At 37.7% G+C, this 14395-nt stretch overlaps 1 protein-coding gene across 1 annotated transcript; it reads right to left on the minus strand.

The window, feature by feature from the left end:
- Window positions 1-1960: 1960 nt before the first annotated feature.
- On the minus strand, window positions 1961-8122 carry pex11a (peroxisomal biogenesis factor 11 alpha). The gene is made up of 3 exons (XM_068603378.1): window positions 7840-8122; window positions 7590-7705; window positions 1961-3635 (listed from the first exon to the last, which is right to left on the minus strand). The coding sequence occupies exons 1-3, from the start codon at window positions 7893-7895 to the stop codon at window positions 3067-3069; spliced, it is 741 nt and encodes a 246-aa protein (XP_068459479.1). The 5' UTR covers window positions 7896-8122; the 3' UTR covers window positions 1961-3066.
- Window positions 8123-14395: the final 6273 nt, after the last annotated feature.

Genomic DNA, 14395 nt, shown 5'->3' on the forward strand with positions numbered 1-14395 from the left:
AAGGAATATAATTCAATGTCCAATCCTATCAAGCACCACTATCAAAAGAATCATTGCAGAAATATCGACAGAATAATGTGCTCAGCAACGAAAACACTCAGCGGGCTTATTGTCAAATATTGGCAGATCTTTTGCAAGATGTTTATTTTTTATTTTTTTATTTACATTTTATGGATTACTTCTGGTATGTTTGAAGGATTTGAGACTCGCTACAGTTGCTGTGTCTTGGCACATATGAACAATTCAAGGAAAGAAATATTTATAAGCACTGACTATTGAAAATATTAGAATTGTGAGCCCAGATTTTTTAGCTTCAAATATCATCAAAGCTAATAATGCTGGATTCTTAAAGCTCCAGTACACCTACAAAAATCCTTTCTTTATTTTGGCCACTTAAACCTCTTCTCAGTACCAGAGGTCACATTATTTTGCAAATCTTTTGTCAATATGTGTTTTGATGAGCTCAGCAAATGTGGAGAGGTCTGATCAGTCATAGTGACTGAAAAGAACAGAGTTTGTTCTGGTACTGGATCTGGAAATCCATGTGGCATAGTTGAAATTATGTTAAAAAGACAAGAGCACAATGCCTGCTAAGATATAAAAAAAATATTTATTTTTGTTTCACAAAATTTTGCATTTAAAAGTGAAAGGTACTGAAACTGTTTTGATGATGGTGGGATGGAAACATCCACATACCAACATGAAGATGATGAGACCTTAAAAGTACTGACAGTTTACTGAACTAATTCAAGTTAAGGGCTTCCCATATTCCCAAAAGTAGTATTGTACAACACGCGTAATCAAACAAAATGCATCATGGGAAAAATATCTGTCTAATCAGTGTGTATAAAGACAGTGGTACCGTTCATGTTGACGCAATGTTGTTGGGGAACCAGACCCGTGGGGTTCGGGGGCTCCAAAGGGCTAACTGATGTTTTCTTTATTTTTTACTGTTGCAGGAGCGAACTACTGATGGTGCCTTTTTCATTCAAAGTGCAGACATTCTGCACGTAACTATCATTTGTATTCTGGAAACAAATTAACTTGGGCCAGCAGTATTTACCCATCTGTAGTTTCACACTGTTGCCAACGTTCAAAGTGCTTTGTTCATCGTTTTTAGATTAAGTTGATATCAGATGCCTTTAAAATGTCTCGAGTGTATTGGCACTGACATTTCCCCAGAAATGAAAATTCTGCATTTTAGAAATGCAATGTTTTCCAGGACATCAATTAAACTGCATCTAATGTAAGCTATTTGCATACTAGAATATTTGTAAAAATGACGTGGATTTTGTTTGCATTATTATTTCCAGCCCAGTAAACTATTTTCACAAATGTAATACTGGTGCATTCAACTGATTTGTTGATACTGGAAAAACAGTGTCGCCATGGAAATGTCAAATCAAATATGTTGCCTATTATTAATCACTGCAATTCATCTACCTTGGAGAACAAATGTGTTTATTTATTGCTTTGTATGCGTTTGTCTTTTTATGGGATTTATCTTTTCATAGTTCATTCTTTTCAGCAAAACTTAAAGTATGGTGAAAGGGAAATGGAATATATTTTTGCAATTTTTGATGGTGGATGCTTTGTCACAATGTCATCCTCTTGAGAAAAGCTTTCAGAAACAAAGTGTATTGTTGTCTCAGTCGAATTGAAAAATAAAGCTCTTTTGAATTCAAAGTGTCATGTTTCCACCAGAGGGCAGTGCTACTCTGTCTAAACTGTACCACAACGGCTTTCTATTGATCAGTCAAAGATTAACAAAGTTAAAGATGATTAACGTCATTGAAATACAATGACGTTAATCATTGTTTTTTAAAAAAAGACACACAATTTACTATGTCTGATATTTGTTTGTGTTTGATTAACATTTTAATCAACGGTGAAGGTGAAAACATCAAGTCATATAAACTGAATTAAAAACAAGTTTTCAAAATTCAAATGTCCTTGTTTTGTTTGTGACACAAAGAAAAACATAACAAATAAACCCGCGTTGATATATGTCTATGTATAGAAAATATATCAAGAATGTATTTGTAATCACATTATAAAGGGTGTTTTAGCTCATTAAAATATAAACACACATGTAAAGTCCAGGCCATGCTTGGATGGCAGAAGGAAGAAAAAAAACAGGTGAGATGAAAGGCCTTTTCCACACACACCATTTTAAGTTGTCACAGTAGGAAAAGCACATGTAAAATTAAAAATGATAAAAAATAAATAAATAAAGACATGGCATTTTTGATTTCAGGGTCATGGTATAATATTCTTATTCTTATGCTTATTATTATTATTATTATTATTATGTATGCTGACGCAGTCACACTGATAGAACAGAGCCATTGATTGTTTTATTAGTAACATGTGCCGTTTCCCTACAATGACAAGTCAAAAGGTCTGCTGCTGTACCTAAAAAATCTCTAAACTGCTTTTCCCCTGTGGAAAACCTTTTTGTCTGAGAAGCAGCTTCATCACTTGAATCATTGAGGTAAAACAGCATCTTATCACACAATAGAGCGCAGTGACAGACACGGTTCAGATTATTTCACTTTAAGAGATGTACAAAGGCAAATACAAAAGAAGGCTTGCATCAGTAAGGAGCCCTTATCTTATAAAGTAGTTACACAACTGCTGCTGGTGTTAAAAGTGCTGTTGGAAAAGACAGGATTGCACACACGTTTAGCCTTGGCTCGAATAAATTACAAAACATTAACAAGGCTTCTCTGTAATCTTGATGTTGTCCCTTTTAAAACAGTATTTTAAAATGTAACTGGCCAATTCAATGATAAATCATTTTGTGTCAACAGTATTATGTAATTAGTTCAATCATTTAAAAAATGTGTTACAAAACAATCAAATCCAGTTACCCCTTCAGTCTAAAACAAACGCTATTCTAAAATGAATGTTACAAAATGTTACCTAATCTCATTATTCAACAGGTTGAGTTGGGTCCATCACGTCAGCTCAGTTAACAAATGTCACTAAATTATTTTTAAAACCTGTCACAATACAACTTTTTATCTGAAGTTAGTCAGTAAGGTTTCATTTCCCGTCTTGTTGTCATGGTTTAAGTGTTAACTTGGGCTGCATGAGGGTCACAATCCCAATCAGTGAGGACAGCAAACCACAAAATCCCACCACTCCTGCATTGGACTGATATATACCCAGCCTGTCCAGGGGAATGAAGAGGTCACAAGTATTTTTCAACATGTCCAAGGCAACAGCAGGCTGTGATTTGAAGCTTTCAAACAGCAGAAAGACAAACGCATCCAGCTGAGGAACGACAGCTTCAGCTACTTCAGGACTCTCATTGAGATGCTCCTCCATTTTCTGTCTAAAGTTTTTATCTCGTGCCCTCTGTGCCATTAACTTGAGGACTAAATAAACATCTCTGGTCAGAGTCATAACTAGTGAGAGGAAGTAGCAGCGAGAGGAATTAAGGCTCCAGCGGTCTTTGTCGACATCACGGATAAGACCGACACTTCTGGCCCAAAGTACATTGTCACAGATAAAGTAGAGGGCGCGGTTGATGTTGGCCGCAGTGAGGCACAGGCACAGCACTCGGTCAGAGAGCCGCATGGTTCGCTTAGAAGCCTCAATGGAATTTACTGCGTTTCCCAGCCTGAACACTGACAAAGGAGGAAGAAAAAAGTGATATTAGAGCAGTAATCAATTCAATATGAAATGTCAGGTCAACATTTCATTGTATCAGAGCACTAAGGAGACCAGTAAACCGACCTATAAACCAAACTACAGTGTCTTTCATCTTGTTACATTTTTCCCTTTGGAGGAAAGAGCATAGTTTTGGAGACTATTCTCTGTGGACTCTGTAACAGCTACTGGTGGCACCCTGCTTGTGAGACACGTGTGAAGAAGACGTGTGGAATACACCTGTACAAAACGGGGTCAGTTTGGGGTATTACCGAACCATGCAACTAAGACTAGATGGGTCGCGACTGCACCTGATGAAGGTTGCATCTAAACCAGGCGGCAACCTCTGGTCCAATGTGGAAGAACCTTGAACTTGCATTCCCTCTACTGGCCATAAGGAGGAAGCTCCTCTTGTCCCAAAAATATTCAGATTATACAGAAGTCCATGAGAAAAAAAACACTAGTTTCAAATCTCTTCAACACAGCACAGTGTTCATTTAATAAATAATGGTTCCCTTTAAAGTAAAGTAGACCATAAAGTAGGGATGCTTTCGGGCGTGGCTACCTTGGGATTGAAAGGTTAAAAACAGCGACAGTCGCACTCTTACTGCCTATTTTAGTAATTAGATGATGGGGAAGCAACCCTCTGAATATCATCATTCAGGGTAGACACTAGATCTCTTTAAACCAGCTCTATGTCCAACCATTCATCTATTCAGGTGTCTGTGTGGTTGCTAGAGAGAAGTGTGTTTTGACATACCTATGTACCTGTAGATAGCTGAAGAAACCTGCCTGGGGAATATAATATAGTCCTCTAACTGTTCAAGAAATATAGCACCCTTCCTGGAAAAGGTCTTTCACACACTTGATCCCTATCTGATGCTATATTTGAACAGATGGATCAGTGAGGGATGGATTAAAATGTAATACGGAAGGTAGAAAGAGCTTGTTTAAGTTGGAAATGAATTCTAAACTGAGATCATATCTTTAGAGAATCATGAATATTTGAGTAATTCATCCAATAACATTTACTTTAAGGTAGTAGGGCACAAATAAATAGAGAAATAAAACTGGATTACTTGAATGCTGCTCCATAAAAGCGAAAACTGGAGATTCATCATTCGATGGTTTAGAGACTGAAGAATAGCAGCAACCTGTGGATGTCTGCTGCCCAATAATAATACAAACAATGTCTTAAAGTTAAATGGCTATAGACGTTTATCAGTAACAAACAGAAGAAACTGGCGCACCTTTCTATCCGTCTTTCACATTTTTAAACATTTCTTCTCTTCATATGGTGTATTCTTATTTCAGATAAAAGTAGGATTTAGTAAAAAATGACTGATTGCTTGAAACATAAATAAAAATCTGGATGCGATAAGTCATTTTTAAAATAAAATTCAGTCTACCAACTAATGACAATGGGAAAAGAGTTGAGCATCTCTAAATGTCTTGGTTGGCCTTTGAAATCAAAACACAGTTTGAAAGTTACGATCCAACAAAGTTATATAAAGTCACTATCCTTGTACTTGTAAGTGACCCAAACACAGTCGTGCTGAAAGCCATCTTTACAACAGAAAACAGGAAGTTAGGGAACGCCATGTGCTGTGCAGAGAGAAGAGATAATTAAGTGGTGCGCAAACTGAGTCTGGCCTGGTTTACTTTGACCCTGGGGCAAGGTCTTTCTTGCCTGAACCTGCTCGAAGGCATTGCCCCTCATTTCTATGTGGAGCTTGTCTCCAAATTATTTTTATATTAATAACCAGTGTTGGCAAAGAGATAAATTATTTATGGAATGAGTCTCACACATACAAATTAAACAATGAGTATTTAATGATAAATGTGATGAGAGGACTACCTTTCAATCTCATCACACGGACACAACAAGAACATCTGTACAAAGAACAAGCTGTATCAAAATGTTCAATGCCTCACTGCAACAGTCTGTTTGGCCCATATTTACAAGTGAATCGCAATACAAATGTTATCATTGTGTCAAAGTTCAAAAAGTTTCAGTTTGGGTTGTAAAGTAAAACGCATCTATGAGGTGTCAAGGCCATTTTATGGTAATCAATAACAGCCACAGCTGGAAGTCTGTGTGTCAGTCACCCATACAAGGTTCATCTCAGCTCAGAGAGGGAAACCCTACGGCTTTCAGCAGAGCCAAAAAACAGACATTTAGCTGGTCTAAGCCCATGACTGAGGTGTATAGATGCCAAAGAAAACGCCAAACTGCCAAAGACTACTTTACTTGTAAAACGTTCAGTGCAATTTGTATGGCACTTTTACAGAGCACGGTCAAATGGGAGCCTGACACACTTTTTGAACATCCTCAGTTATGTGTTGTGTACAGTTTGTTCATGTGGAACATATATTCGTTGCAAGGAAGGAGCAGAGACAGAAGTACAACGTGATAGACAATTTGCACATCCAAGACTGCTTCACGATCTCTCAAAGAACCACCTCTTAAATACACATCATGACCCACTGACAGAAACCCTCAAGACGTCTTCCGCAACGATCGGGAACCTTTCCCCTCGTCATCCCATTGAGTGGTTTGCAAAAAATGGTCATACGATAACAAATTAACTGCACGTTCTTTCAGACAGAAACCTACAGATTCCACATTCTCATAGCTATCAGGAGACATGCTGAGTTTGTGCGTAAGATTAAACAGAAACAGTTCAATGAGAAGTCTGATTAAAAGTGAGTATGTTTTTCGTCCAACAGAAGCCAACTAAATACTATTGATGCTGATTTGAGGGTGGGATAATGTATGCAGGTTTTCATAGCAGAAAAAGAGTAGAGGTGCTATTACAAGACCATATGAATATTTAAGGACTACTGCTTAGGCTGATATCTAACTAATTAAACTAAATAGAAGACAAGATGTGTAGAACCTGAAGTGTTTCCTGCCACTAAACAATTTCCTGAGGTAAACCCTGGTATACCAGTAAAAGGTTTGAAGGTTAGCAACAAAAGTCTTGCATTTTGCTAATTGGTTACATTTCACCACACTATTATTTATATCTTTTGTAGTTTACATTACAGTCATAGACAAGTCTATGTCTAGAACAAGCTAATTCATATTCTTCCCTTTCCTATTGAATTTAAGAAACTATATTTCCTAGAACAATGGCAGCCGTTCCAAAAGTGTTGTGAAATAGATGAGGTGATTGAATTATTTATTTATGAAAGTTAGAGAAAGTCAAACAACTTAAGCCGTTATTTGCTGTGACTCTGCACCCATCTTGTGGGCAGCTCATCTTGACCTTGTTGATCAAAAATCTTTGTATTTATAAAGAAGCCAGCAACAACATTGGGTTTTGAGCACAAAGAAAGACGGTGGATTTCAGATTATTATGCAGCAGCCCACAGTGTTATTATATATTCAATGACAGAAGGATGGAATAATGAAAAGGAGACAATCGCATTTATCAAGCCAAAAATTCTTGGCTAAATCAATTTTCTCACATGTGAGAACTTGTAGTTTTACAAGACAATATTTGTAGAAGGTATTTGAGACATTACGGTGGACCAAAGGCCATTTTTATAGTTTAGACCAAGTGATTCATCAACACATCATGGGATCAATTAAAAATTAAAGTGATTCATGTTTACATCTTCACATTGGGAAGTTACAACGATATTGTTGGTTTTAATGGAAAATGGAGAACAGCAATGTTACTTTGAACAGAGTGTTGACTCTGCTGCAGATATTACGCGGAACTGGGTGGGACTGGATGTGACATAATCCGCTTAACCTATATGGTTGGACTTGAACAAGTGGAACCACAATAACCTTTTAAAGTACAGTATAATCTGATACATCTTAATTATTGTATTTCATGTTCAGGTCCAAGGAATCACCAAACTCAACTTGCACTACCGAGAACATCCTCCCCTTCATATCCAGCTACAGATATACTCACGCTTTCGTCCAGCGCTCATGTTGGTTTCCAGACTTTTAAGTTTCTTCACAAGGTCCTTTCTCTCCGAGTTGTTTCGTAGTAAATATGCTGACAGTGCACACGCATACTGAGTTGCCCTGAAATAAAGAAAGAAGACAAAGAGTATAAGAAGAAGTAAAAAAAGTTGACGTTTATCTAAGACAGCTTTTCTGACACTAAAATGCAAAGTGGACAGTTGACGAGATGGTCACAAACACCCGAGACGACTCACCGGAATATACGGTCCCTTCCTTGGCTTTGGCTCGTGAATTTGACAAACGCGTCCATGGTCAATTCAAACAAGAACAGCTTGTTCTCGTTAGCTGACACAGAGTGGCTCTCTCGTTCAGAGACGCACCCACAGACACTTACACGTCAATGTATCGCTACTGTGGGTACAAAGTCAGCAACTTCTATTCACTTTGAATGTTGGCAATGGTGGTTTATCTGACGTTGCCAATTAAACTGAAACATATCATCGGAGTGTTGAAACTTCTTGCACGTTCACACTTAGCTAATTTCCCCCCGGGGTCGCTTCGGGCGATCAGCAACAGCATTTGTTTCACTACGGACAAGTTAGCAAACGGACCAAAAGCCGAGCGTGTTTTTGTCTCGGACCAGCGCTTTACTATTAGTTTACTTAATATGGAAACTCTATGTTTTACTAGATAATAATCGCAGGTAAAAAACAAAAGGGTTACAAACACATAAAGTAAGAGGAAATACATTAAAATAAGTATGAACAAATGTTGTAAAGACAGACAGACTACATGCACGTCGGTGGTTTAAACGACAGGGGGCAATGTGGCAGTTGTTGACAGTAGGTCAGATGCCATAAACAAAGGGAAAAAGCCTCATTGCCCAACGTTTTAATTAAACGTTATCAGGTCCGATGTCCTCCTACAGAATAAAGGAGAACATGCATGCACTGAAAGATTTTATAATTTAAAATAATGGATCGAAAATTGACTATGTCATTGATAGTTACAAAATAAATATCTTAATATTGTTTTGAATCATTCTTAAAAAGATACAATGTAACTTAATTTACTTTTAAAAAATGACAGCATAAGTTTCAGACAGTGATGGATTTTCACTATTATTTATTGCTGCATGTTAATGAATATGTAGCAGAGAAGAAGCATAACATTTTTATATTTTTATAACAGTTACAAGCACTTTTTTATGGTGAAATTATCATTTGTTAAGCCTTATCAAATAACATTTTGCTATTTCACATTTTGCATAACTTGAATGATAACTTATTATTTCAAATTTACCGATTGATTAGTTAAATGATGTTATAAATAGCTCTTATCACAAATATAATACTATCTGATTGCTTGAAGGAAGAAGTAATGAACTCTTATCCTTTTTGTAGTCACACTATTGCATGTGATTGGAGCATTTGTTATATTGAATAAGTAGCCTGATTGGAGGACATGTGAAAGGTTCTGTGAATTTCTTTTATAAAGCTTGGTGAGGTGTTAATGACTTGAGAAATATGTCAAATAGTGCTGACGTTTGTATCCATGGTCAAAGGTTTGTCCACAGTGTGTCAACTGCTAAATAATCGGTCTAAAATTACACATATTCATTCCGGTATTATGGATGTGTTTAAAAGTCAGGCTCAAATGTAATTATTCCAAATCTCGGGGGGCTCTTTGTAGATAAGGTCATTGCAATATCAGCTTGACTCATTTCCATTCCGTAAAGCCCTATTAAGTGGTCTGAGCTCGAACCAGTGACCTTGAAATTATGTTTTATGCCTGGCCCCTTTTAAAGAATGTTTTCTTATATGGAGTATATCTTCAATTATAATTTGTAATTTTACAGACAAATGTATAATCTATTTCAAGAAAACTCCAGAGTATGGCATTGGATGACATTTCAATGATGCCTGTCAATCAACACATTTGCCTAGTTTCCACAATCAAAACAACTGAAACCAGATGCAGTTGGCAGCTCGCTGTTACATTACAGTATGTAAAGTAATGCGTGCAGTTTTTCAGTAGATGAAAGTACAAGATGAGATGACTTTCCAAGTGTTTCTATTGGTTCAGTATTTCAACTGAAGAGGAATATTCATTTAGCAACAAGACTTTACAGAAAATAAATGAGCAAGTGGTTTTAAAAGTGTTCTAAAAAACATGGCATTCCCCCAAAATCATCTTATTAGATGCATAGTGTTACTTGGTAAAAAATCAAATCAAATAACAAATATTGAATCATACCAAAATAATGAATGAAGCATTCACTTATAATGATCAACTGAAAAAAAGTGATTTTCTTCGAAAGACAAATTTGTCAAGGTAAATGTTGTTATCTATGTATCACTTTGCAGGCTAATAATTGTTAATTCGATTCATTGTCGTTATGTACCTTGTCTAGAAACGATGATCTTGAAAACATCCTAACAGCCAATCCATATTTAATGTAGTGCTCTCCAAGTTACCTTCATTACAGAATGAGAAAGCTTTTTCAAGATGGCCTCGTCAGGGAGAAGATGTAATCAGCAAGACACTGAACCCCTAGTTGCTGCTCCTAAATTTCTATGGATGGGTTAAATGTAGAGACCAAATTTCATGTATGTATGTAAAAAGTATGTAATATGACAAATGTAATGGACGATTTTCTTAGTTGATCTGCTAAGGAGGAATTGAATCTCTGAATCAAAATTGTCTTTTGTCCGTTTATTCTTACAAGAAGGAAAGGTATGCCACAGCCACCCAAAGCAGTCTGCAACACAGAATTCAATGAACCAACAGTCACAGCCCTCTTTTATACATGATGAGTCACACCCTCAGACCACGTGAAACAAAGACGAACTAACTACTGGCCCATCTTCAACCCTTTGTCTCTTGGTCCTTGAGATCAAAGAAGTCACAATCTCCTTTAGACTGGGAAATCAACACCCCCATCAGTTCACAAACTCTCCGATCTGTTTACAACCCCTCTCATATAAATACACAAGGAAAACAGTCCTTTGATCCACTTTCCCCCCAAGCCCATTTGTTCAGACCATCTCTGAGGAACATTTAAATCAGTTTAGACTCTATCTTCACATAACATTGCAATACTATATTGTCCCATTACACAAAATAAAGTGTATTCTCATTATATCATTCTCATCTTTCCCAAAGCAGTTGAGGATAATATTTCATTGCAAGTTACAGAATTTAGAAAGGGCGTTTTTTTCTTGTCTGATTATAAAGGACGTTTTTTGGGGACTAGGACGTTATAAAAGGGTTTAAAATATAGATTTATGAACAAAAGTAATTGAATTTGTAACTAGTGCTAATCATAACATTTGAGTTCAGACTGTCTAAGTCTTGCTATGGCACCAAATCTTTGTCTACCGTTTAGTGTGGCTTCTTACATGAAATGATAGAATTTCTCATCATAGTTCAATGTACCTTGTTTCCTCAAAACCATTAGATGTAGTCATGTGTTTCACACTTTCTTTGCTAAAAATCATCAACTCTGGCCTATTTTACTTCCTGCATTACCAATCTGTTTCCAATAACAAGAGGAACTTCCCCTTCCTCTGCCTGAGTCTTCACCCCCTTAAATTCAATTCAATTTAGTTTATTGTATTGCCCAAAATCATAAATACAAATTTGTCTCGGCTTTACAATCTGTACACATAACAACCTTGTCCCAGGACCTCACATCACATCAGGAAAAACTCCCCTGAACAAAGATAGCAAAAACCCTTTCACAAAAAAAAGCGGAAGAAATCTGAGAGAGAGCAACAGAGGAGGATCTCAAGCAATAGATGTCATGTGTACAGAACTACAGCACATTCAATGAATATGAAATAAATTATTCATATAATGAGTTGTAGGAATGGACCACGATCCAGATAACCACGATCCATGTCAGCATAGTGAGATAGAGAGGGGCATCAGCGGGGCTGCTATGGCAGGAGGCAGGAGCAGCTCCAGACAGCCACGATCCATGGAAACTTGAAGCTAGGAAGCACAGAGGCTCCTGGGAAAAAGTAGAGTTAGTAATGTGCATTGAAGAGTCACAAATTCATCTAGTAGAAGAGAGAGAGAGAAGAGAAGAGAAGAAAAGGAGAGAGGAGCACACTGTATCCTAAAGTGTCTCCCAGCAGTCTCGGCCTATAGCAGCATATCTAGAGGCTGGACCTGGGCAGACTTGAGCCCGCCCTAACTATAAGCGCTATCAAAGAGGAAAGTCTAAAGTCTCCTTTTAAATGCGGCGACCGTGTCTGCCACTCAGACTGAAAGTGGAAGCCGCTTCCACAGAAGAGGAGCTTGATAACTGAAGGCTCTAGCCCCGATCCTACTTTTTAAGACTCTGGGAACCACAAGTAACTCTGTACTCAATGAGCGCAACTCTCTAGTGGGGTAGTATTGTACTATAAACTCCTTAAGATATGATGGTGCATGACCTGTTAAGGCTTTGAAGGTAAGCAGCAGGATTTTAAATGTGATTCTTGATCTTACAGGAAGCCAGTGGAGCGCAGCCAACACAAGAGTAATGTGATCTCTCTTCCTCGTCCTCGTTAGTACACAAGCTGCAGCATTCTGGATCAACTGGAGAGACCCAAGAGACTTACCAGAGCAGCCAGATAATAAAGAGTTACAGTAATCCAGTCTTGAAGTGACCAATGCGTAGATCAACATTCCTGCATCACTTAGTTTGAGACAAGATGTTTCTGATTTTTTTAATATTCCGTAGGTACAAAAAAGGCAGTCCTTAAGATTTGTTTTACGTGTGAGTTAAAGGACAAGTCCTGATCAAAGATAACTCTGAGATTCGTTACAATGGTGCTAGATGCCATAGCAATGCCATCCAGAGAAACTGTATCATCAGATAATTGATTTCTGAGGTGTTCTGGTCCAAGTAGAACAACTTCAGTCTTGTCCGAGTTCAACAGCAGGAAGTTGCAGGTCACCCAGGTTTTCATGTCTTTAACCCCCACCCCCTCCCCACCTCCTCTTCTTGCAGTTCAGTGACCAGACCAAAGAGCTCTCTGCAAGAATCAAATCAACCTCCGACCTATACTGCAATTTTTCCTCCCATTAATTTGCCTTGATGTCAATCTCCACCAGTTTGGGCTTAATCATCACAGCTACGTCGCCCACTTGACCACTTTCCTGACCTGCTGTCAGTAATCTGTTTTTATTTTGACTGTGTAGTGATTGAAGATTTTACCATTCATGTTAAGGACGCAGGCACTGAAGGACTGTGGTGTTCTTGATAACTATGGACATACTCAGTGTGTGAAAAAGCCCACACACAAAATGGGGCACACTTTGGTGGTAATTATCTCCAAGGGTCTGAACATTTCTAAGCTTGTGGGGGTCTGGTTTTCTTTGAAAACCCATCTGCACAGAAATGTTCAAACAGAGGTAATCACAAATTGGTACACCAACATGTGCTCACTCTTTCTCTTCCACACCTTCCCTCTCTTGGGTTTCAGATAATTAGCTTGTATAATCAAACTTACAAATGTTACTGATGGTACTTCACCCAATAAGGTGAAGGCTGTCTCTGGTAGGAAAATATCTCCATGGAGAAATGCCACACTGCTATTACAGGTTTTTTTTCAGGCGCTACTAAGCGTTTGTCCAAACAGTGGTCACATTTTCAAAACTCTAAACACAATTAGCACAGCATTGGTCTTGTGTGACCATACCATTCACACATTTTTATGTTGTTTTCAAACAATATGCTGTCAGTGAACACATTTCCACAATGCTTACATTTTTCTTAACGGACAACCTCCCTACAAAATTATGGATTGTTTTTGTATTATTTACGAATGTTAACACACAACATCCCACAATGGCAAAAACAATATTCCAAACTTTAGACACAGTCTAAAAACCTCTTCTGCAATGATATCAGATATAAATCAAAATCTCAGCTGATAATAAACAAACAATTCAATAATAATAATAAGTATTCTATTTCACATGGATTGTTTCTAATCTCACTTGACATGTCAATAAAGCCATACAGTAATGCATGTGTTGAATTTTGTGTCCCTCTAAAGAATGCAACGTCTTCCTCCCTCTTGGGGGAAAGGAAAGCGTCATACTAGTGATCAAATAATGCAACAAAACTGCATGAAATTCAAAGTAGAATTGTGGAGAACCATGAGATATTTGACAATATCAATAGCATCAGCCTCACAACCATTACACGGACATTGTCCAAACACAGAGTGTGGATGAAGCAGCTCGACACTGTTCGCTTTGAGAGGAACAGGAAGAGAGTCAAGGAGCTACAACGACAATATGTCCAGGTACAGTGTTTATTCAATTCAATGTCAAGTTCAAGCCATGGATGCTGGCTGCAGGGACATCACAGTTGATGATTGCCAAGGGTGGATCTGACATTCCAAGCGGTTTCATCCCAGGTGCATCGCCTTGGATCATATCAGATGCAATGTTGATGGAAACATGTGGCCTAACCCTGAAGATCGCAGAAATTAGATACAGGAATTTTGTGCTATTTTTAGTTCCACCCCACTCCCACCCTGTTATCTGGGCTTTTTACGGTTGTTTTTTTGTTCAGAATGCTCTTGTGTGTTTCATGGGTATTTTGTTCACTTTAAGCAATACTGTAAAACTGTTTCTGTTCTATCTTGCTGTAAACAGGATTTATACTGTACCTCCTGTAGTAAACAGTAAAGGGAAAAACAATGATTTGCGTTTTACTGGAATGCTGTTAAATGTGAACATTACATGTGGACATACAGTTTCCAACCAATAAATTTAGTGTAAAAACTGGATTGCATGTTTGCTTGT

The sequence above is a fragment of the Clinocottus analis genome, unplaced genomic scaffold, assembly GCF_023055335.1.
Source record: "Clinocottus analis isolate CAN_PGR_092001 unplaced genomic scaffold, fCliAna1.0.p SCAF_6, whole genome shotgun sequence".
Taxonomy (NCBI): domain Eukaryota; kingdom Metazoa; phylum Chordata; class Actinopteri; order Perciformes; family Cottidae; genus Clinocottus; species Clinocottus analis.

Excerpts from the sequence above, each read along its gene's own strand:
- pex11a (XM_068603378.1), bottom strand. The coding sequence starts at position 7,895 with ATGGACGCGTTTGTCAAATTCACGAGCCAAAGCCAAGGAAGGGACCGT. Across the intron at positions 7,706-7,839 it reads GGAAGGGACCGTATATTCCG|GGCAACTCAGTATGCGTGTG; the intron begins GTGAGTCGTCTC and ends TCTTTATTTCAG. Across the intron at positions 3,636-7,589 it reads CATGAGCGCTGGACGAAAGC|TGTTCAGGCTGGGAAACGCA; the intron begins GTGAGTATATCT and ends CTCCTTTGTCAG.